This window comes from Capsicum annuum, chromosome 4 (genome assembly GCF_002878395.1).
Source record: "Capsicum annuum cultivar UCD-10X-F1 chromosome 4, UCD10Xv1.1, whole genome shotgun sequence".
Classification (NCBI taxonomy): domain Eukaryota; kingdom Viridiplantae; phylum Streptophyta; class Magnoliopsida; order Solanales; family Solanaceae; genus Capsicum; species Capsicum annuum.
Window position 1 is genome coordinate 213,537,537 of NC_061114.1, and position 24,470 is coordinate 213,562,006.

Sequence of the window (24,470 nt, forward strand, 5' to 3'; positions counted from 1 at the left end):
GAGTATAAGGTAGCTAGAAGAGAGGCTAAGTTAGCGGTTACGGCGGCTAAGACGACAACTTTTGAGAGTTTGCATGCAGCTTTAGAGGAGAAAGGCGGGGATAAGAAGTTGTATAGGCTTTCCAAGGCCAGGGAGCGGAGGGCTCGTAACCTTGACCAAGTGAAGCGCATCAAGGGAGAGGATGGTACATTGTTGGTTGAGGATGCCCGCATTAGGAAGACGTGGCAGTCCTATTTTCATAAACTTTTGAACGGCAAGGGGGACAAAGGTTTCGTGTGGAGGGACTTGGAGAAATCCGAGGACTGTCGCGATTATGGTTATTGTAGGCATATCAAGGTTGAGGAGGTCAAGGGGGCTATTCGCAGGATGCGTCGGGGTAAGGTGACGAGGCCAGACGAGATTCCAGTGGATTTTTAGAAGAGCACTAGCGGGGAAGGTTTGCAGTGGTTGACAAGGTTGTTTAACATCATTTTTGGGGCGGCGAAGATGCCTGGAGCATGGAGGTGGAGTACGATGATTCCATTATATAAGAACAAGGGAGACATCCAGAGTTGCAACAACTATAAAGGTATCAAGTTGTTGAGTCATACTATGAAGATTTGGAAAAAGGTGGCAGAGTTGAGGCTAAGAAGGATCGTGACTATCTCAGAGAATTAGTTCGATTTCATGCCAGGGCGCTTGACTACTGAGGCCATTCACCTTGTGAGGAGATTAGTGGAGTAATTTCGGGAGATGAAGAAAAACTTGCACATGGTGTTAGGAGATTCTGCGGAGATGCTGAGAGGCTAGAGGGGTTCCAGTGGCATACACTAGGTTGATTCAGAACGTGTATGATGGCGCGAAGACTCGTATGAGGACGTAGGTGAAGATTCAGAGCACTTTTCGATCTTGACAGGATTGCACTAAGGATCGACTCTTAGCTCTTTTTTATTTGCCTTGGTAATGGATGTTTTGACGCGACATATTCAAGAAGAGGTGCCTTGGTGTATGTTATTTGCGGATAATGTGGTCCTGATTGACGAGACACAGGGAAGAGTTAATGATAAGTTGGTGATTTGGAGATAGAACCTTGAGTCTAAAGAATTTCGGTTGAGCAAGACCAAGATGGAGTACTTGGAGTAAGCTTAGTGACGTGTCGCAAGAGGCGGACGTCATTGTGAAGCTAAACTCTCAAGCCATTCAGAAGAGGGAGAGTTTCAAGTACTTGGGGTCTATGATTCAGGGCAATGGTGAGATTGACGAGAATGTCAAGCATCGTGTTGGAGCAAGATGGTTGAAATGGAGGCTCGCTTCGAGAGTTTTACGCGATAAGAAGGTGCCCCCGAAGCTTAAAGGTAAGTTCTAAAGAGTGACAGTCCGATCGGCTATGTTGTATGGAGCGAAATATTAGCCAGTTAAGAACTCTCACATCCAAAAGTTAAAGGTGGCGGAGATGAGGATGTTGCGATGGATGTGTGACCATACTAGGAAAGATAGGGTGAGGAACGAGATTATTCGGGAGAAGGTGGAAGTGGCTTCGATGGAGGACAAGATGCGAGAAACAAGGTTACGTTGGTTCGGGCACGTGATGAGGAGGGGCCCTGATGCTCCAGTGCGGAGGTGTGAGACACTGGCTATGGATGGTTTTAGGCGAGGCAGAGGTAGGCAAAAAAATATTGGAGGGAGGTGATTAGGCATGATATGGAGCAGTTACATCTTACGGAGGACATAACCCTTGATAGAAAGATGTGAAGGACGCGGAGTAAGGTAGAGGGTAAGGAGGTGGAGTGCGTCAGTAACAGTAGGGGAACGTTCTTTATTTGGGTCTGAAGTTTTTTGTTCGTGGTGTTGAGTGATGTCTATGGTTTCGGATAGATAGTTGTTAGTATTATCTTGTGGTTGTAGTATTATCTTGTGGCTAGCGGTGTTAGTTTATTTTGCATACTGTACTAGTTTATATGCAGTTATGTTTTGTGTTTGTTATACTGTTATCGGTCCTAAGTCGGGGGTCTATCGGAGACCTCTCTACTTCACCTGAGATAGTGGTATGATCTGCATACACTCTACCCTCCCCAGACCCCACTGTGTGGGAATTGATACACTGGGTATATTGTAGTTGTTGTATTCTTGGTGCAAGCAGTGACCAGTCAGAACAAAGACTGATATGTTATACATATATATATGCACACAACTACGAACAGTTGCTATTAAATGGATACAAAGTAACTTTGCTAGGTAAGCAATTCGATAGGCAGAGATATTCACTGATCCAGCCAAATAAATGCACCAACTTCGTATGCTACTATTAATGGTGCTTGAGCCATCTTGCACTTATCTGGATTATTCAACAAGCACCTGCTACCTCCCACCAACACAGGTACCACGTATTGTACAACTCTGTCCACTCATTGCTTGGATGGCTGGGAAGAAACCACCTAGTGATTTTGAACTTGAGACCTCATGGTTCTCAACCCACTTCATTTACGGAGTAGCCTCCGATCCCTTTATTTATTTTGGTGCACCCATGTAATGCCGAGTGGTATAGAGAATTGGGTATCTTTTGTAGAGAACCATGTCATGCTGCAGGTTCTTTACCTTTTGGTATTCTTCCTGTATACGGCCGACTTTGGCCTTGTGATTAATGAAATGTTTACCTGACCAACAAAATAAAAAATTAACCACTAGGTCATACCCTTGAGTGTGGTGCATTGCACTTCACACAGAGATATGTTGCCTTTTCTATTTTGGCTTCACTCTATTCCTACAGGAAGATTATTAAAGTTAATCCCCCTCCCCATTTTGATCATCTTTGTGGGGCACTGATGAGTGGTGATTTTACCAATCATTTGCACCAAACATTTGTGAACATTACCATGCTTTGAATAAGAAAATGAGACATCATCATGATTTAAATGCACTAATAACCACATTTTGCAAATATATAATTGAGAAGGTGAAAAGATGTGGATCGGAGCTAAAAAAGGGTCAAATGGAAGCAAAAGGAGTGCAGCTGGAGACCTGGAGCAGTTCAGCCTTAGTTACCACGACCGCGGTCCTCAGGCTGCGGTCGCGGTCAGTCAAGATGGTCGTCATAATGCGATCGCGGAGCACAACCGCGGTCGCGTAGCCGCGATCACGGTCAGACCTGTGCGATCGCGGTTCTGCGGGAATGTGACCCAGGGCACTTTTGTAAAATTGCATAGACGAATCCCAAATCATATATAGGCAAAAACCCTTTCTTCTTTGGAGATTGCTTACCTCATAGATCTTTATGAATTGAAAGGAAGAAACCCTAATTGGGCAAGTGTGTAACTACACTTGGAGGCTTAATTTCTTAGTAATTTTGTGAAGAATGAATGTTTTGGATAATCCTTATGGTATATCACTCTTTAATTTCTTCATGAGTAAATAAGTAAATGTTTTGGATAATCCTTATGGTATATCACTCTTTAATTTCTTCATGAGTAAATAAGTAATTTAATCTTGGGATTATGTTGAACTAAAGTGTAATTGTGTGTGGGTGTTGTTGTGTTTGCATGATTTTTAGTTGTTGGGTATGGATTCCACCATTGCTTGGGTTAATGAGTTAGAATTTGATGGGTGAAAACCCCAAATCTCCAAATGGGTTTGATGGGTGAAAACCCCACACTCTAAAAAAAACCTTTATCGTCCTTGAAAGAGGGATGAAGGTGAACTTGAGGTAACCCATAACATCCTTAAAAGAGGGGTATAGGGGAACAAGGTAATGGTGGACAATTGAGCCTGTGGTTTACTACCCTTTGCAATCTTAGAAATAAGTGTATTTAGAGTGTAAATCATGCCAAGAGCATCATCCTAAAAATAGGGATGCTTGATTAAGGTTTTGAAAAATTACAAATTGCACACTTGTTAGGTGCTCGAAAGAGCCAATGGATGAAATCGTTGTAGTTTTATTGAAAGATTTACTACAATGACTTTCGACCTAGCCTATCCTTTGGTCAACAACTAAGCTGCAAGCTAAACCATATCAACCCACATGCTTTACCTTTAGGTAGACATAATCCCAAAATCCTCTCTAATCTTGATTTTAAATCAATAGTGTCATATTAGTGCATTGGTAGTCAAAAATCGTTACAAACCAATCCCCCCATTTTATTTTACATTTCTTGTTTATTATCATTCCGGGCAAACTTTTAGTAATTAGAGCACCCATAGGACTTGAAATTTATAATTCGCTCCTAGTGGATTCGACCCAAACTCTAGTTGGGTTATCGACAACGACCGCCTCTCCCCTCAATCATGGGAGTGAGTTGAGCATTATCAAAATAGTGTTGTTGCCGGGGAGTGAAATATAGATTTCACTTGTGCGGTGTGATTTTTACTTGGAAATATCCGGGGTGGTGTAATTTACTTTATTTATTATTTTTGATCTTTTGTAGACAATCAAAGTGTTAACGAAACAATCCCTTTGATGCCCCTCTAGATGATGAGGGCCCACTAAACGAAGCAAGACAAACAAGTGCAATTCGTATCCCATCAACTAACGGGAACGGAGTCTTCCATGTGACTAGCATCATGCTTCACATGTTGCAAATGAAAGGATTGTACGAGGGTCAAGCCTTTGAGGACAGAAATGTCCATTTGAAGAATTTCGTGGAAGTGTGTGCGTCATTAAATATAGCACACATTACTCAAGAATCCATTCGGCTTCGCCTCTTCCCATTCTCACTAACGAGCGAAGCGGTTTTATGGCTCCGCTCACTTCTACCCGACTCAATTACATCTTGGGACGAGCTTACTATGGTGTTTCTTGATAAATATTTTCCACCATAAAAAATGCTTCAAAAGCGGGATGAGATTGTGAATTTTCGACAAATGAATGGAGAGCCATTGTTTGAAGCTTGGGAGAGGTTTAATGGTAAGCTAGCTCAATGCCCAAATCATGAAGTCCCGGAGAAGATGTTTCTCGAGATCTTCTACCGTGCCCTTGATCCATTAAACAAAATGGTGTTGGCTAATGCAGCGAGCGGTTCCCTAGTGAAGTTGCACCACCACGTGGCCTTTCTATTGATTGGAGAAGTGTCAAAGCAAAATCGGGGTTGGCATACCCAAGAAACCGAAGCTCCCAAGATCCCTTCTACTACTTCCATGGTCGATAATGAACAAAGAAAGCGGAATGAAGAAAAGGAAGAGAACATGGCGAAAATGATGACCCAACAAAGCACGTTATGGGTGCACCCGCGAAAGCGGTAAACGTCGTAGCATCAAAATCTTATGAAGATGATGAAGAAGCAAAGAAGTTGGATGAGGAAATTTGGTATTTCGCTAACTAATCGGGGGGTTCCCACCCTGCCTATCAAAGGCAGGGTAGGAACCAAGGTTGGATGGACCGCGAGAGGGATAGAGATTGGAGAGATCGGGAACGCGATTATGACCGTTATGTTCCTCCTCATGATCGAGCTAAGGCAAAGGAGTCAAATGCAATTGACCCCGAAAAATTCAAGACCGAGGATATGTTAGCAAGAATATTGAATAGTGTGGAAGGTACGGACAAAATGGTCCGTGAGTTGAAAGGTGACTTTTTTCAACTTTCCTAAACCATGGTGTCTCACTCCGCCTCTATTAAGAAATTAGAGACCCAAGTCGGGCAAATCTCCACGCAACTAAATGCTAGGCCTAGAGGTGGACTCCCTAGTGACACGATTGCTAATCCAAAGAATGATGCCCAAGTTCTAGCAACTATCACAAGGAGTGGAAAGACCCTTGATGAACTCTCTAAAGGAGACTTGATTGAGAAAATGCCCAAAGTGAAGGCAAAGGAGGTGTTACCTCAAAGTCAAAAAGGAAATGATGAGAAGGAAACCGATGAAAGTGACGAAGAAGTGGTTGAGATTAAAAAGCCACAAAGTGAAGCAAGGCCCACAATCCAAGTTCTTCCCCCATTCCCTCAACGATTGCATAAAAAAGAGGAAGGTGACAAATTGAGGAAGTTCATGGCAAAACTTAGCAATCTATCGATAAACATCCCGTTGCTCAAGGCAATCCAAGAGATCCCAGGATACGCTGCTAAGCTAATGAAAAAGTTGATGTCCAAGAAGAAACTTGTTGAAGACGACACCATTGAGGTGACTCGTGGGTGTAGTGCTATCATGGATAGTAAGGTTGCGGAAAAGAAAGATTGACCCCGGAGCGTTCACCATCCCTTGCACAATCGAGACGCAAGAGTTTGCAAAAGCTCTATGTGAACTTGGTGCGAGCATCGACCTAATGTCTTTTGTCATCTACAAGAAGCTCGGATTGGATGCCTCTACACCGACCTCTATGCAACTTCTCATGGGGGACCAGTCCATCAAAAGACTGGTGGGAATTTTGTTTGATGTCCTTGTTAAAGTGGACAAGTTTATACTCCCGACGGACTTTGTGGTGTTGGATTGTGAAATGGACCAAGAGGTACCTATTATCCTTGGTCGTCCTTTCTTGGTAATTGTCAATTTAGAGATGGGGAAATGAAGTTTAGGGTGCAAGAGAATGAGGTCTTTGTCAAAATATGCAAGACAAAAAAGCAAGCCGCGGAGGTCCGAGTTGTTTCCGTGGTGGATGTGGAGAATGAGAGGGCGAATGAGGAGGGGCTTGACGACCCGCCTTGAGTATTAGAGAAGAAAGACGTCGTGCCACGATGATAACTAAGGCGCTATATGGAAGGCAACCCACAAATGCCACGAAAGTGGCCCGTATCCTTTTATCATGTTTCTATAGTATAGATGTTAGCTTTTGCATATGAATAACTCATGTATTTATGGCACTATGGAAGTGCGTTGGATGAGATTGGAAAAGGGGAAGTGTTCAATCTTGCTTTGAAAAACTGAACAAGGAAAAAATTGGTAAAAATTGAGCAAAGAGCTGAACAGGGGAAAACAGGGGAGCAGAACTGCTCTCAGTTACCGCGATCACGGTCACCCACGTGTCCGCGATCGCGGGCCCCTGACCGCGATCGCGGTCACTTCAGCCATTTAATCCCTAATTTCTCTCACACTCCCTTTTATGATTTTACTCTCTAATTTGGGCTAGATTCTGGCCAAGTTTGTGACCTCTCCAACAGCATCCTTGCATCCATCCCTCTTGCATCGCAACTCCAATAGGCATCATGAATCTATGCTTTTATTTTTTAAAATAGGCCCTAGAATGCATAATTAAGAGAGGTCTTAAAGTCTTGACTGTTATGCTTTCCATGTTGTCATACTTGGTGTTGGTTTGGTGATGGCTTCTAGAATAAGGAGCACAAGTAGGAAATCTTGAGAACCTAATAATGTGCGGAAAGTGTAGACAAATAAGATGTGCACACCAAGTTTTTGACACGTTGCCCAAATAAACTTTCAATAGTGATAATTGCATTCGAAAAGGCACATTCAAATGCTTATTCACATTGATTAATTGGTCTTCCTGTAAATTCATATTATAGATCATGCTAGTAGCCTAAAAACTTGGGAGTGATTTAAACATGGGGAGCTGGCACGAAACCAGCCTCAGGTATCGTGACCGCGGTCACGGTCCGCGATCGCGTTGCTTAACCCACGATTGCGGTAACTGGGGCCAATTCTCTGCCATGCCAAAAATCCTGAGTACCCAATAATGTGCAGAAAGTGTAGACAAATGAGATGTGCACACCAAGTTTTTGACAAATTGCCCAAATGAACTTTCAATAGTGATAATTGCATTCGAAAAGGCACATTCAAACGCTTATTCACATTGATCAATTGGTCTTCTTGTAAATACATATTGTAAATCATGCTAGTAGCCTAAAAACTTGGGAGTGATTTGAACATGGGGAGCTGGCACGAAACCAGCCTCAGGTATCGCGACCGTGGTCATGGTCCGCGGCAACGCAATCGCAAACTTGACCCACGATCGCGGTAACCGGGGCCAATTCTCTGCCATGCCAAAAATCCTGCACTCCCAAATTTTCAGCCTAGTTTCATCAAGCACCTTTTCCAATGAGCACTAGTGAACAATGAGGTACAATTTGCATGATAAAATGTCATTGATTGATATAATGTGTGCCTAGTGTTTTGAGGACAACCTCATGGACAAGTATGGTAACATCCGATTCATGGCACCAGAGTGCCACAATCACTACTACAGTGATCTTCCGAGGACAAAGCTGCTCCCGGAAAGAGATATTTGCTTGGAGAATGTGCTAGAGAAACTACCGGCATTTCATGACAAACTTGAAGCCATAAGGTAGCAATGCTTTGCTCTGGAGCCCTGTGTTGCAAATATACAATGGGTACATGAATTTTATGCCAACATCAGTAAAGTGTCCCTCTCGGACCCATTCGATGTGACTATGAAGATTCGGGGCAAATCGGTGAAAGTTGGGGCTAAGCAAATCAATGATGTTTATGGGCTCCAACATGCAGACATGGGTGAATTCAAAGCAAAGGATTGTAAACTGGGAAGTTGGTTGGCACAACGGCTATGCCCCGAAAAGGAAGTCTCTTGGGCAGACTAAAAGCAACATCTCCATGAACAACTTCACTTCCGAGGCTTGAATATGGCTGCACATTATTTGTAGCCGAGTCTCTCCTTGCACCCACATGACGACAGTCCCAGATCTGTGTGCTCGAAAAGTTGCTTGCATTCTAGACGACATCCCTTTGGATGTTGGTCAGCTTGTGGTCAATGAAATGGATCATTTCAAGAACCAAGGTGGTGTGCATCTCTTCTTCCCCTCTTTGATTACTGAGCTTTCCAGGAGAGCGGGGGTTGAAGAGTATGCCAGTGATACATGGGTGCATCCTGGTGCTCCCTCCCATCTACCCCTTGAGGATTTGAGGAGAGGGCGCACTTGGCAAAGGAAACAAGCGAAAGATTGACTTGGAAAAGCCAGCATGTATTGAGCGTAAGTCTCATAGGTCAACCACTATCGGACCTCTTGAGGAGATTGGAGTTGATATTCTAGCCATCAGGGAGCTTGTGTCTAGTTTGTCCCAAGAATCGGGAGAGCCTTCCACCACCCATTATTCATATGTGTCGCATGCCAATTATGAGAAGTACAGAGAGGACCAAAAAAAGTAAGAGGCTACCATTGCTAAGCTTGAGAAAGCCTACTCCTCTTTGGCAGACTCACACCGAGACCTCCGGATTGAACATGAAAAAACGATTACAAGAGAGAAGAAAAGGGATGAGTTCTTCATCAAGATGTGGAAAGGGGTGAAGGGTCTATGGAAAGTCCTAAAACCCGAGATAGACTTCCTTCCTCTTGGGTGGAGAGTGATGACGAGTCCCCAGCCGAGTGGACTGATCTTGAGGAGAATGGTGATGATGCAGAATCCGAGAGTGCAAGCAGCCCTTGATGCGGTTTCAGGGAGCACCCTTATCTCTTTTATCCTTGATTATTTATGCAGTGAGGACACCGCTATCCATTCAGTTGGGGGTGTCCTAATTTATTTGATTTGGGCCTGTATTATTGATATTTCTACATACTTTTCTGCTCTTTTGGATGATTCTTAATTTTATTTGGGTTGTAATATCCGGGCACTCTGATGGTGTCCACATTTGCATGGATTAGTTACTTAGTTCTTAGTTTGCTACTTTAGTTTAGTTTTAATCGACGAGTTTTTCCCTGTGATAGACTGAGTGACGACATTCTTAAGAGGAAAGCGTCGTGATTGGGTTTTAACCATGGATGTAGGGGAAGTCTGAGTACCCGTGGCATCATGGTCAATGCAAGGGAAGTTTGAGTACCTGTGGCATTGATGATTTGGAGATTGCACTCATACCCATTGGCGAAATCTAAGTAGCCATGTGGGTGGTCCGCCCGTATAAGAGCCACAACGTGAGATATCAACTTGGGTTGCTGCCCTGATTAGCAAATTATGCGTGGTGCGGATGCAAAACAAACAACCCCTCCATCCAAAATTTTTGCGAAATTTGAGGGCATGGACGTGAGCAACCTTGTGACAAAACTTCTCTTTCTATGACTCCGAAAATTGAATTCGGAATAATAGTGAATACTCCATCTTTGTCTCCAGCGGGATGAAAAATTGAACCCCCTTGACGAGATTCGTATGCCATGTGTGCGAGCTTAATTGTCTACATCTCATGTGTACTTGTACCATCTAAAACTTGCCCCATTAGTCTTTCAAAGCTAAATTTTGATTGTGCTTGGTTGGTTAAATGATCATAAGCCATTTTGTGACATTGGAAACCCACCCTAGCCTAAAAAGCCTACCAATACATAGGAGTTACCCCTAGTCACCCTCTTTGAGCCTTTGGACTTTTCTTTGGCAAACACATTACAAGTCGTGACCTTTGTATTTGTCCTCTTTTGAACCCTATCCTCCTTGAACTTAAAGACACAAGTTGAGGTTAAAAGCCTAAGTTGGGAGTGGTGGAAATTGAAGAAAATATAGTTGGGCCACGAATTCATAAAAAGATGCTTACGTGCTTAAGCAAATAAAGCATTTTGATTTGAAGAAAGAAAAGATCCCACAAAGGAATGAAAGGCATTATTTATGCACACACACAAAAAAAAAAAGGGGAAAGTGGGAAAACAAAGAAAAGGCAAAATAGGCAAAATAGTAAAAGAATAAAAAGTGGCCCAATAGCAAAAAAGTGAAGAGAGTATGATGTAGAAGTTCAAGGAGGGTTTAACCCTATTGTCCTAAGTTGATATCCTACTATGCCCTAAACCTATATTACAAGCTCAAAAAGTCCTTTGCGATTCCCAATCGAGTGAGGTCATTGTAGTGGCGATTGAAAAATAGGTGCAAGCCTATGTCATGGTACTTGTTAAAGCATGGAGAATTTCTTGAGAGAGAGTGTGTTTGCACTTAAAATTCCTTGTTGTGTGATTAGTAACAAGGTGGGTGAAATCTTCTATCTTGTGAGGAGGCATGTGAACAAGTTGAAGTGGGTGATTTTGTCATCGTCCGCCCAATGAGATAAGAAGGGGTATAACTTGGTTGTAGTCAACAAGTGAGTCGTTTCTAGAGTGTTAGTGGTTGTTACATCGTTACTCCTCAAAGTCATGCATCGTCCAAATATTCCATTTTATTGAGGGGTGTTGTTGAAACCTTTTTGCCCATGTGCAAAGAGCTTTTTGTAGTAGCCATCAAGTTTAAGTCATCATGATCATTGGGTGATAGAATGAAGGCATACATGTGAAATTGTCCCATAGAAAAAGGTGGTGGTGCTTGAGGACAAGCAAAGTTTTAAGTTGGGGGTGTTGATGAGTGGTGATTTTACCACTCATTTGCACCAAACATTTGTGCACACTACCATGCTTTGTATAAGAAAATGAGACATCATCATGATTTAAATGCACTAATAACCACATTTTGCAAATATATAATTGAGAAGGTGAAAAAATGTGGATCGAAGCTAAAAAGGGATCAAACGGAAGCAGAAGGAGTGCAGCTGGAGAATTGGAGCAGTTCAGCCTCAGTTACCGCGACCGCGGTCCACAGGCAGCGGTCGCGGTCAGTCAAGATGGTCAGCATAATGCGATCGCGGAGGACAACCACGGTCGCATAGCCGCGATCATGGTCAAACCTGTGCGATCGCGGTTCGGCGGGAATGTGACCTAGGGCACTTTTGTAAAATTGCATAGACGAATCCCAAATCATATATAGGCAACAACCCCTTCTTCTTTGGAGACTGCTTACCTCATAGATATTTTTGAATTGAAAGGAAGAAACCCAAATTAGGCAAGTGTGTAACTACTATTGGAGGCTTAATTTCTTAGTAATTTTGTGAAGAATGAATGTTTTGGATAATCCTTATGGTATATCTCTCTTTACTTTCTTCATGAGTAGCTAAGTAATTTAGTCTTGGTATTATGTTAAACTAAACTGTAATTGTGTGGGGGGTGTTGTGTTTGCATTTTTAATTGTTGAGTATGGATTCCACCATTGCTTGGGTTAACGAGTTGGAATTTGATGGGTGAAAACCCCAAATCTCCAAATGGGTTTGATGGATGAAAACCCCACACTCTAAAAAAAACCTTTATCATCCATGAAAGAGGGATGAAGGTGAACTTGAGGTAACCCATACCATCCTTGAAAAAGGGTTACAGGGGGACAAGGTAATGGTGGACAATTGAGCCTGTGGTTTACTATCTTTTGCAATCTTAGAAATAAGTGTATTTGGGGTGTAAATCATGTCAAGAACATCATCCTAGAATTAGGGATGCTTGATTGAGGTTTTGGGTGATTACGAATTGCACACTTGTTAGGTGCTCGAAAGAGCCAATGGGTGAAATCATTGTAGTTTTACTGAAAGATTGACTACAATGACTTTCGACCTAGCCTATCCTTTGGTTAACAACTCATGCTAAACCATCATCAACCCACATGCTTTACCTTTAGGTGACATAATCCCAAAATCCTCTCTAATCTTGATTTTAAATCACAAGTGTCATATTTGTGCATTGGTAATCGAAAATCATTACAAACCAATCCCCCATTTTATTTTACATGTCTTGTTTATTATCATTCTGGGTAACCTTTTAGTAATTAAAGCACCCATAGGACTTGAAATTTATAATTCGCTCCTAGTGGATTCGACCCCAACTCTAGTTGGGTTATTGACAACGACCACTTCACCCCTCAATCATGGGAGTGAGTTGAGTGTTATCAGGCACCCCTTCCCCATTTGTCAAGAGGCAGTTCCTAAACAAAAACGGGCCATAAAACCGTAATTAAATTTTAAGATGGTTGACAGCAGCAAAAAATGTGTCTTTCAGAAGTGGATTACCTCTTTGGATTAATCAAATTTTAATATTGTCAGGTTCTGCAGAAAAAAGCATGTGATCCTATTCCAGACTCCCTCTCTCCAATCCCCCTCCCACCCCCCCACCCTCAAAAAAAAAAAGCCTTCACTCCCTTTACCAAAACAAAGACAACAAAGAGCTCATTGATATCCACTTCCAAGTTCCAACTACAGGATTGACAATAAAGCACGTAGAGGATGACTAAACTAGACAAGTTCCTCGCAAGAACTTTTCAATGATTTCTTGTTTTATGAAGTCAGGAGAAAAGAGTCATGAGGAGGACATCTTCGGTGCAAGCAGCTGCGAGTTTATAGTGTTAAAAAGAGGAGATTCTCCCCATGATCTACTGAAACCACTGCACCTTTATGATAAAGAAATAATAGAACTTCTAGCCAGGAAAACTGTAAGCAGATCTAAAGTGAGATAATGCAGATACAGAAGTCAAAACTAACACGATCAGAAAGATGCATTGGGCAGAAGTAGCTGACACAAGGTGGAGGCGGCAGCTTTTTCTGACTCGAAGATAATGGAGGTAGCATTCTCCTATCATACAGCCGAGCAAAAGCATCACTGCAAAAAATTAAATTCCCAATCAGAAAACCGGCAGTATTGCCTGGAATATACCCTTACTGCAATAGACTAGTAACAACAACTATACCTTCCACCAACAATTAGCAAATGAGGCCTCGTAGAGCTAATATCACATGACTTCAGAGCAAACAACTGTTTAGGAGGATCAGCTAATGATTTCTTAGCTCCACAGCGTAAGTCAAGCTGTCATCAGGGACCAAACATATTGAAACGCAAACAGTTTAGATGTATCACAGCTCAAGACAAAGTTCTAAACATTCATATCAATTTCCTTGACTACAATAAAGATCGAGCATTTAGAAACATTGACATCAACCACTCGAGAAACAATCAAAGTCTTCAAAAGGAGCAGTTATGGTTATTATAGAAAAAACGTAAAAACCAATACTAATCATATAAATTTTCAGCTGATAGCTAAAGCTTCAGGCTAGCCAAGGAAAAATTAGCAGATGAGCACATAACACAATTGCTTTTGCCAAAATTGCAAAAAAAGCATACCAAAAGCGCTTTATGATGATGTCATAAAAAAGGGAAGAACAGAATTTTGATGAAGCAGCTTAATTAGCTTTATTTGAGGGCAACTGGTTAAACGCTGCTTTTCCTTATCAAAGAAAATGAAGCAGTCGTAACTCGATCGTCTAATAAAAGAGATAGGGAACTTTTCGCCTTCCGATGAAGCAGGAAATATATTAACCACAATGTTGAGTGAGTTATGACTAACAAGTATATTATGGCATTCTTGACGAGAAGAACCAGCCGGGGGACAAGATGCACCCTCCCGCAAATCATGCTGCCTCACAGTCCCATCTTCACTAGCACTCCATACTACATGAGGATTCCCAACTTCAACCTATAGTCACAATAGCAGCATATAATATATAGAGACAAAATCAGATCCAAACACATTCTTGATTATCACTTAAAAAAAATATTTCACTGCTGCCTGAACACGTACAGCTAATTTTTTGACTCTCCTAGTATGACACTGAAATAGTGCTGATGGAGTCACAGTATTGTCATCACAACCTCTTCCCTTTAGATGAGACAAATGAAAAAGACGAACCTGCCAGTGAAAGTAAATGTGAAGAGAGCTTATATTTCTGGAAGAAAAACAGCCAAAGCAAGTGAACAGCATTATTGTACAAACACAGAAAATTTGGTGCATCAAGAAACTACTTCAGCATCTCCTGCTCCAGAAACAACAAGCTCATCAGAAGTTTCTGGAACAAACTTCGTGCAGAATATGTTGGCACTGTGACCAGTCTCAATGGAATGCAAAAGTTTGTGGCCAGAGTAACTCCAGATATTCATCTGCACCATATAATTTTTTATTACTTAGATTTAGTGCTTAAAACACAAAATCCAGGATGTCAAATATCAGCTGAAGCAAGGAACGCAATACAGAACAGTGACCACAGATATGGAATATAAATTAAGGGGCCCAAAATTAACCTGAAAAGTGCAAAAAAAACTGTCAAAAATTGCTCACAAGATTATCAACCAGCTCTCTGGAAAACTGTTCCATCATTATGTCACGTTTAAGAGCTGTTGCCAGAGTATCAGAGCAGACCCAGTGGTAGCCCTTGCTTTAGGCCCCGTTTGGCAATAACAATAATTTTCCGGAGTTGGAGTTGAAAGAGTTGTGAAGTTTGAGTTGATGCTGTGTTTGGCCATGAATGTAAATTGGAGTTGTTTTTGAAATTTTGTGAGAGAAATAGGAGTGGAAAAAGTGTGTTCACTTTTCCGAAAACAATTTTCACAAAAGTGAAATAATTCTTATGGCCAGACACTACTATTTTCACTTTTTTCACTAAAGTGAAATAATATTCCGGAAAAAAGTACAAAACTCTTGTATGGCCAAATGCCTAAATTTCTTTTGGGTCAGTAATATCTCTTCATTTAATCTAGAAGTAACAAAGCATCTCTGAAGATCTATATTTCATCTTAAGTATAGGTTTATAACAGAACTTTCTTTTATTCAGACATTTTTGCGGTTAGAATTGAAGAAGAGAATAGTTTTCTTACTCAATCCCAAATAATATCATTTTACTGGTGGAATGATGGTGGCACTTAAGCTTCTCTCCTTTACAGGAATCTATCATGCATGAGCAGAACTCAAAAAAACTGTTAAAAGTACAATAGAAATAGTCTTGTACATTGGATTTTTTATTGCTTTTGCTGTCAAATCGCCCATTATCCCCCCACAAACATGGTAACCAGATACTACCCATGGAGAAGCACACAACAGTACTTGTATGCTTCTGGCTGGAATCTCATTAAAAATGGGAGCGTGCGGATTAATTCGAATCTTATTAAAAAGTATAATGAACAAACACACACACATCGATGAGAGCTCTTATATCTGGCTATCTTGCAGGTTCTAGAAGCCAACCCAACTATCACATCGATCTGGCTATCTTGCGGGTTCTAGAATCTCACATCGAGAAACTTAGTTCATCAAAAACAGAAGAATAAAGGAGAAAGGCACCGTAGAGAGTATCATACTCTTGTATCATCCGACCCAGATATCAAAAGGGAGCCATTTGAGTTCCAAGCTATCGCATTCACGCAACCCTGATGCCCCTGTTAAGCAATGAACAAACCCATGAGATTGTAAGCATATACATATATCCATAAAAACACTATCAAACAGAAGTCCCATGGAGCAACTAACAGTATTTGTTAAAAGGTTAATAAATCTACACATAATGTTTGTTGACCTGAAGGAAGTGTATGGTAGTATCACGAAAGGTCATTATGAGGATAGATGTTGGAGAAGAAAGGAATTCATATAATAAATGTCCTAAAAGACGTGTATGAAGGAGACGTCATTGGTATTAAGACATGGTAGGAGACACAACAGAGTTCCCCACAAGTGTGTGTTTACACCAAATGGATCGGGATTGACACAACTATTGTACCAATGAATTAACAACACAATACACGATGAGGTCACATGATGGGGATATTGTAGTAATTGATGAAACCAGTGAGGGCATGTATCAAAAGCCTGAAATATGGAGAATCATGAATCATTCTAGAGACTAAGGGCCTTAGTTACTTCCACAGTGAAGTAAGCATGTGAACATACAAAATTTGATAACCGTGGTGTCCGAGCCAGCTTTCGCGCACCTCAACTAAGGCTAGAACAGATGGGAAGACTCACCTAGTGTTTTTTAATCTCTGTTGGGATTTGAACATCAGAAAATTTATGTGCAGCTCTGCACGTTTAGTCAGCATAAGAAAAGTGAACTTGGCGTGAGATTAGACAGGGATGTGTTGTCTAAATGCAAACAATTCAGATATCTAGACTTGTAGGATGTTACCATAGGATCAAGTAGGATGGTTGAAATGGTAAAGTGCTAACGGGAAGTCATGTGATAAAATGATGCCTACCGAGTTGAAAGATACATTCTTTAGAACAACGGCCAGATGTTATTCTTTTTTATCAGGTAACTGTTTTTTAAAAAAAATCAAGAAAAAAAAAGGAACTTTATGGGTAACTGTTTTCATTCACAAACATGGCCTACAAAAGTTAAAGAACCTACCGGAAGACATGATCCTCTACAAACTCCACTCATTCTTCTATACAACAAGGAACTTTATGGGTGCACCAAAAGGTCGATGCTGAACTTCACAGGGCATGTGTTATAAGAGGGGATATTGAGCAGCTAAAGTCCAACACATCCACAGAAGATGACTATCATGAAGATACTACTGCTAAAATGAATATGCAGTAAAGCAAGAATAGACAAGATCAAAAATGATCCCATTCACCAAAAGGTGCAAGCAGCACATGAGGACATAAAAGAAGGTTGTTTGAGATGGTTTGGTCATATCCAGCATCGATTTCCAGATGCAACGGTTTAAAGGTTGTGAAATCATAGTGCATGAAGATGTTAAAAGGGACCTAAAATCGCGAGGAAGGAAGTTATGTTGAATGACCTACAACCTCATGGAAGAAAAAGATCAAGGTATATAGCCAAGATATCAATTAGTTGAGATCACATTTTAACTATTATGTTAAAACGATTACTTTAGATTTGTTCACTAGGAGTCTTTTAGCCCCATAATATAGAGAACTTCTAGTGCTTTTTATTTTATCTAGCCTAATGATGGCCTGAGATGAATTTAACTCTATAAACATAGCCAGTGAGATTCATATAGCCGATCCCAATTTGTTTGGGACTGAGGGGTAGTAGTTGTTGTCCGGCAAATGGTCACTACCAATATGCCTCTGACAACTCTCTTCACATAGATCGACAACCAAAAGCAGACAAATCTTTTGCATGTGTGTAGCACTTCAAATCTGGATCCAGAGACCCCGTTTTTACAGTAAATAAATTCAATGTTAGATTTATTATTATACAATTTATACTGGATAACGTAGACTGAAAAAGAAAGGACGAAACATATAGAGGATCAGAACTTTATTGCTGAAGTCTGGAAGGAATTATAATACAATGCATAATGGTTTGCTTATAAAAATGTGTTTCTTCAAAAGCATTTGTAAAAGCATTTTAACTAGAACCATTCATCACAAATATTAATTTCCTATCCGTTACTTCTACTTTATACTATTTCCAACTTGACATGAGAACTCTTTCAACTCACTGCATCAGCTTGTCACCCTTCAAACAACTAATTAAACTACTTCTTAACATCGTGTCGCTCTTTAGCATCATGTTGGGCGAGTTGGAGCACTCTGATGTGCTTCGCGACTTTGGTTATTGTAGGCACATTCAGGTTGAGGAGGTTTTAGGTTGCTATTCATAGGCTGCATAGGGGTAGAATGACGGGGCCAGACGAGATTGCGGTAGACTTTGGAAGAGCACAGGGGGAGAAGGTATGAAGTGGCTAACTAAGTTTTTTAATGTCATGTTCAGGACGGCGAAGATGATTGAAGCTTGGAGATGGAGCGCGATGATTCCATTGTACAAGAACAGGGGTGATAAATTCGGAGTCGCAACAACTATAGGGTATCAAGTTGTTAAGCCACACTATGAAGGCTTGAGAGAGGGTAGTAGAGTTGAGGTTAAGGAAGATTGTAAATATTTCGGAGAATTGGTTTGGTTTATGCCAGGGCGTTCGACTACGGAAGGCATCCACCTTGTAAGGAGATTGGTAGAGCAATATAGGAGAGAATTAGTTTGGTTTATGCCAGGGCGTTCGACTACAAAAGGCATCCACCTTGTAAGAAGATTGGTAGAGCAATATAGGGAGAGAATGAAGGACTTGAGCAATATAGGGAGAGGATGAAGGACTTCCACATGGTGTTCGTAGACCTATAACAGGCCTACGATAGAGTTCCAGAAAGGTTCTTTGGAGGTGCCTGGATGCTAGAAGTGTGTCTGTGGCGTATTCTAGGACGATTAAGGATATGTATGACAGAGCCAAGACTCGTGTGAGCAATTGTGGAAGATGAATTGGAGCACTTTCCTACCTTGACGGGATTACACCAGGGATCAACTCTTAGCCATTTTTTTCCACCTTGGTGATAAATGTGTTGACGTTGCAGACTCAAGTTGACATGTCATGGTGTATGTTATTTGCAGATGATTTAGTTTTGATTGATGAGACTTTCTAGTGAAGTAAATGCCAAGTTGGAGGTTTGGAGACAAACTCTAGAGTCTAAAGGGTTTCGATAGAGCAAGTCCAAGATGAAATATTTGAAGTGCAAGTTCAGTGAGGCGACGAATGAGGCCAATGCGGTGGTAGTGGTGCAACCTGATACTCAGGCCATCCAAAAGAGAGAGAGTTTTAAATATCTTAGGATTATGATTCAGCAAAACAGAGAGATAGACGAGGATGAATCACTACACTGGGCAGGATGGCTGAAATGGAGGCTCGCTTTCGGAGTCCTGTGTGATAAGTAGCTGCCTCTTAACCTTAAAGGCAAGTTCTACAACGTGGCAGTTAGACCGGCTATGTTGTATGGGGCGGAGTGTTAGCCAATCAAGAACTCTCACATTCAAAAGGTGAAGGTGATGGAGATGAGGATGTTACGATGGATGTGTGGTTGACTAAGAGTGATAGGGTTAGGAAGGTTATTTGAGAAAAGGTGGGGATGGCTCCGACAGAAGTCAAGATGCAGAAAGCAAGGTTGAGATAGTTCAGTCATGTAATGAGGAGGCGCTCGGAGGCCCAGTGAGGAGTGAGGAGGTGTGAGAGATTGGCCAAAGATGGATTTAGGCGAGGTCGAGGTGGATTGAAAAAGTATTGGAGAGAGATGATTAGACATGACATGGAGCAGTTTCAGCTTACCAAGGATATGACCCTAGATAGGTGAGTATGGAGGAAGTGGATCAGGATAGAAGGTTAGTAGGATGGTGTGCATCCTTGCTAGTAGTTCTAGTATATAGTGATGATTTGTTTTAGAGTGTTGGTGAGATTTGTTATTTCAATTGTTTAATTGCAGTATTACTTAATGGTAGTTTTGTTTATGTTTTTATTTGTTAGGTTAAATATCTGTTGTTTCTTGTTCTTTACCATTTCAATATAAACTGTTTTTGTTTTGAGCCGAGGGTCTATCGAAAAAAGTCTCTCTATCTAACTTCTGATGGACTACGTACACTTACCCTCCCCAAACTCCACTATGTAGGAATATACTGGGTATGTTGTTGTTGTTGTTGTAGTACTACTTAACCAACTATAACACATCAAAGTGAGACATTTTCTAGATCAGGAGAATGCAAGTAAGGTGAAATTTCCCACTTTTGACAAAAACCATCTCACATATTGTTCTGGCATCTTGAAATAATTAGAATTTGTATTCTGCTCAGGTTTTACATGCATAAACTTTATTGCAGAGGAGAACCAGCCAACGTCCATATATAAGAAAAAGCAGCTATTTATGCAAACAAAAAGAATACCACTTGCATGGGCTGCACTTTTTAAAAAAAAGGATAAATAGTTGACACCATCAACTAGTTGTTCCGATTGAGACACAAGATGAGTGTTTTAACGACTCTTTTGTGCAATAAAATGATGAAAAACAATATTTTTAATCTCTCACCGTGCTCTTGACAGACAGATGCCCAATTTTGCAAAATAATCAGTCAGATAAAAGATACTGTGAGGTCAACATCTTAATAATATGCACCATAGAGTTGGACTCATTAAGGCACTCACCTCTAGTTCTCTTTCTAAAGCCATTCTTTTAACCAAGGAGGAGTGCATTTGCAATTCGTGAGCAGAGTCCTGTAAAGAAAAGAAACCCAAGAAGAATATCATTGTGAGACGAAATAAGCAGAAAGTGACGAGCTTAAAAACACCAGAGAGAACCTCAGCAGTAATCCAAGTCATCAAGGGACAGAAGCTTTGCTGGTCTCACATACTGGAACAAATGAACAACTATATTTTCGGGGACTGTAAAAGCATTTGATAAATTTTCAAAAATACAAAATTGTTTAGCCACCCAAGTCAAATGAAAGCCGCTATTCTTAAGCTCTTGTGATGGTTTTGGCTTGGATTTCTCAAATTTAACAAGGTTGGAAACATATCTCGAAAACTAAAATACCTTGCAAGGTTGAATACTTCTCAGGGTTACTTGCAAAGGAAGTTGTGCTCATGCAGGAAAACTTAATCAAGAGGAAGATGCATCTTTGCTCAAGATGTTATTTATGTGAAAAAGAGGTGGAAACAGTTGGCCATCTATTTTACACTGCAGGATAACTGACCAGTTGTGGAAGATCTTTATGAATCTCAGAGGCATAGCGACAATGCCTAGAAGGATTGTGCATAATAAATACAACCTGTTACCTTCATTAAAAAAAAAAAAAAAAAAAGCAAATACATTTTCTATTCACATTTTTACTTTAGATTTCTAGTTGACAGGAAATGGTCTATTTTTCAACTTAATTCCTTTTCCTCGGCGAAGTAGTAAGGAAACTTAATTCTGTGTGGATCTACTTGTACTGTTCTTTACATTACTTTTGGCTTGAAATGCATGTGCGCATACTTTAGAAAAAGAACAATCACTTCTCACTAATTAAAATTGGTGAAAGATTAAAGTGAAATAATTTTTTCAGGAATCACCATCTAAAATACATCAAAGAGATATAGCATCTAGAATTTTGGAAAGAGTATGAATCGTCTACCTAAAATACTAAAAGAGAGATAACAACTAGAATATTGGAAAGAGTAAGACTAGAAAATTACACTATATATAGCAGGACAATATTATTTTTTACGTATACGTTACTTTTCTTTGTGTGTTCATTTCTTTATATATTGAATACCCTTAAGGAAAATCCTAGCTCCTCCACTGGTAGAGATATCAATCGGACCCTGTAATTGCTTAAGTTACATCAGTATAAAAGTGTGTTCGTTATGATGGGAAAGTTTCTTTGAGAAATGTTTTCCTCAAGGAAAAACGTTAACCATGATTGGTTACCTTCAAATCTGGAAAACGTTTTCTCCAACAAAAATGCATTCTTTAAAAAAAAAAAAAAAATGATTTCCCTCTCATGAGCGGAAGTCATTTCCCTATACAAATATCTCAACTCATAATCTAAAGTACCACTTTAATCTAGCATTTTCAACACTTAGTACATAGTACTTCAATACTAGAAGTCATTGTATTTGCCTTTACAAATATCTCAACTCATAATCTAAACTACTAACTTCAATCTAGCATTTTCAACATTTAGTACATAGTACTTCAATACTAGAATCTATTGTCAAATAATATTATCTTCACACCTTATCCTATACCTCGTAATAACAAATGTGACCAACATTTACAGCTAACCAAACTTCCTAAAACTTATATGTTCTTTGTTAGTAATACAGTTTCCAAAAAAAAAATTCCTTCATACCTACCTCAAACGCCAAAACAGACCACCCGTGAGGGCTTTAAGAAGAGCTTCATTAGATTTATAAGGAGAAAAGAAAAGTAGATTGGTCAGGCAAATATTTAGGGTTCAAAAAGCCAACACGAGGCCATCTATCTAACCCCCACCCACACAAGCACACACCAAGGATTGGCTTGCTTGATTCAATCTAAGCTGATTCAGAAACACTACATAAAAAATTTTCAGGATATCCTCTTTTTCCTTTTTTGAATAAATATTTCCAGGGTAACATAACTTGTTCAATCTAGTACAACTAGACCGGTATTTGCTGTTGGCATAAATACTTCTAATTTATGTTTTTTTTTTTCCTTGCCAGCACAATTTCAGTATCACCTACTCAGCTTCTCTACTCCTCCGACACAAAATACTAAACGACATAGATAAAATTTCTCCTTTCCCTTTCAAATTCAAGTTGAACTAGTGAGTGCAACCATGAAAATCACTAATAGGTCAGCCTTATAGTTGTCCAAAATTATAACATTGTAGAAGAGATAACCAGTAGTATGAGTGAGCGCATGAACAATAATTTAGTATGAGTGAGGGCATGAACAATAATTTAGCATGACTGAGGGCATGAACAATAAGTAACTACTCCCCAATAAAATTGAACATTTCCTTCCCTGGAACCTTAGCTAGACAGTTCGAATTACATTCAGAATGAACGTAGCATCTTCAAAGGACCACTTCCCTAGATAAGGAACCTCGTCGAACATACGAGACTAAACTTTACAGCACTATTCCTTTATAATTCACTTGACTAACTGAAACTACAATAATGCCCTCTCTGATTTATCGCCTTTCGAGGTCTGGTTTGTCAACTTCCACATGACAGCTGATTATTTCGGTCTTTACATGAAAAATAAGTGACTACTGCCTAATAGAATTCAACATTTCCTTTCCTGGAACCTTATCTACACAGTTCGAATTACATTCAAAGGACCACTTCCCTAGCTAACTTTACACCGCTATTCCCTTTCTCACATTACAAAGGCACAAATAATCCACTCCACTAACTGAAACTACAGTAATTCCCTATCTGATTTATCATCTTTTAAGGTCTGCCTTGTTAGCTTCCGCTTGAAACCTGATCATTTCGGTCCCAATATGAACAATAATCAAATACTGCCCAATAAAATTCATCATTTCATCCCCTGTAACCTTAGCTAATCAATTCAAATTACATTCGAACGACCACTTCCCTTGCTAACTTTACACCACTATTCCCTTGCCCTCACATTACAAGCCAAAAATAAACCACTCAACTAACTGAAACTACAATAATTCCCCGTCTGACTCATCGTCTTTCAAGGTGCTTCCACACCTGATTATTTTGATCCTAACGAATGAAACTCAACACTTCATTCCCTACAACCTCAGCTAAACAATACAAATTACATTCAAAGGACCACTTCCTTCGCTAACCGCACAAACTATTACATTAATTCACTTAACTATCTAAAACTACAATTAAAAATTACAGCACATAGCATCATCATAATAGAAAAAATTACAATAAAACAAAGCTCACAAAACACCAATTCGAACAATAAATAAATAAAATGCCGAGAACAACAAAATCAAACACGGGTATAATTGAATTTATACGTACATGGAGAACGTGGAGGTAACGTTTGTTGATCAAGTTAGTGATGTTGCCGTCATGGAAACAAAGCGATTCCATTTCGCGAAGGTTCTAGAAATTGGAACGGAGGTTTCGAGAGGTTCGGTAACCCTAGGGAGAAGGTGAGAATTGCTAGTGTGTGTGTGTGTGTATCTAGTGGCGATCATCAGAAACGACTAATATCAAATACGCAAGCGAAATGAACAGAAGAGGAGAGAAAAGAGATGAGTCGGTTGTGCGCATACGACGACGTTTGCTTCCACGTCTTAGCCACGAATCAACTTTCATTATATGTCACTTATTACAGAGTTCTTCTGTTGCCAATCTCAAATTTACATTTCCATCCCTACTCTTTTCTCTTTTCTTTTTGTTCGTTTCGGAAAATGGTCAAATATATGACAACTTCTAAAATAAGTATGTAAATACCTTTGTTAAAACTAGCTTAGATGCGTGTACCTCATTTTAATGAGTTTAAATATTACATTAAATAAAATATTTATTTAAATAATAAAATAAATATAATAATTAAATTCAATATGTTTTGAATATGTAAAGATGGAGAATTTATTTATTAAATCTAATCTTTCTCAAAAATATTTTTAAAAGTCGATCGACATTCATCTGTCATCTGTAAATTGCAACAAAACAATACAATGATAGAGACATAAAAATA

The 24,470-nt window shown here is 40.0% G+C and overlaps 1 protein-coding gene and 1 non-coding gene across 5 annotated transcripts in view; both read right to left on the minus strand.

Moving 5' to 3' along the window:
• Window positions 1-24,156, minus strand: part of LOC107867393 (protein ALTERED SEED GERMINATION 2) — a 35,320-nt gene extending 11,164 nt beyond the window's left edge. For 2 of the 4 annotated variants that reach the window (XR_007054621.1, XM_016713611.2), the window contains exons 1-8: window positions 23,786-24,147; window positions 20,453-20,521; window positions 15,827-15,904; window positions 14,498-14,632; window positions 14,277-14,384; window positions 14,043-14,171; window positions 13,389-13,504; window positions 13,183-13,300 (exon numbers count right to left, since the gene is read on the minus strand). Coding sequence is in view for 2 of the 4 variants with exons in the window: in XM_016713611.2 (XP_016569097.1) it covers window positions 13,183-13,300; window positions 13,389-13,504; window positions 14,043-14,171; window positions 14,277-14,384; window positions 14,498-14,632; window positions 15,827-15,904; window positions 20,453-20,521; window positions 23,786-23,857 (825 nt within the window). In the remaining 2 variants the exon portion in view is untranslated. Of the gene's footprint in view, window positions 1-13,182; window positions 13,301-13,388; window positions 13,505-14,042; window positions 14,172-14,276; window positions 14,385-14,497; window positions 14,633-15,826; window positions 15,905-20,452; window positions 20,522-23,785 lie in introns of all 4 variants that reach the window. The other 2 variants (XR_007054620.1, XM_016713609.2) reach the window with 2 other exon arrangements.
• LOC124898284 lies at window positions 4,802-4,907 on the minus strand. The gene has a single exon (XR_007055259.1). It is a non-coding gene; the product is annotated as a small nucleolar RNA R71 (small nucleolar RNA).
• Window positions 24,157-24,470: the final 314 nt, after the last annotated feature.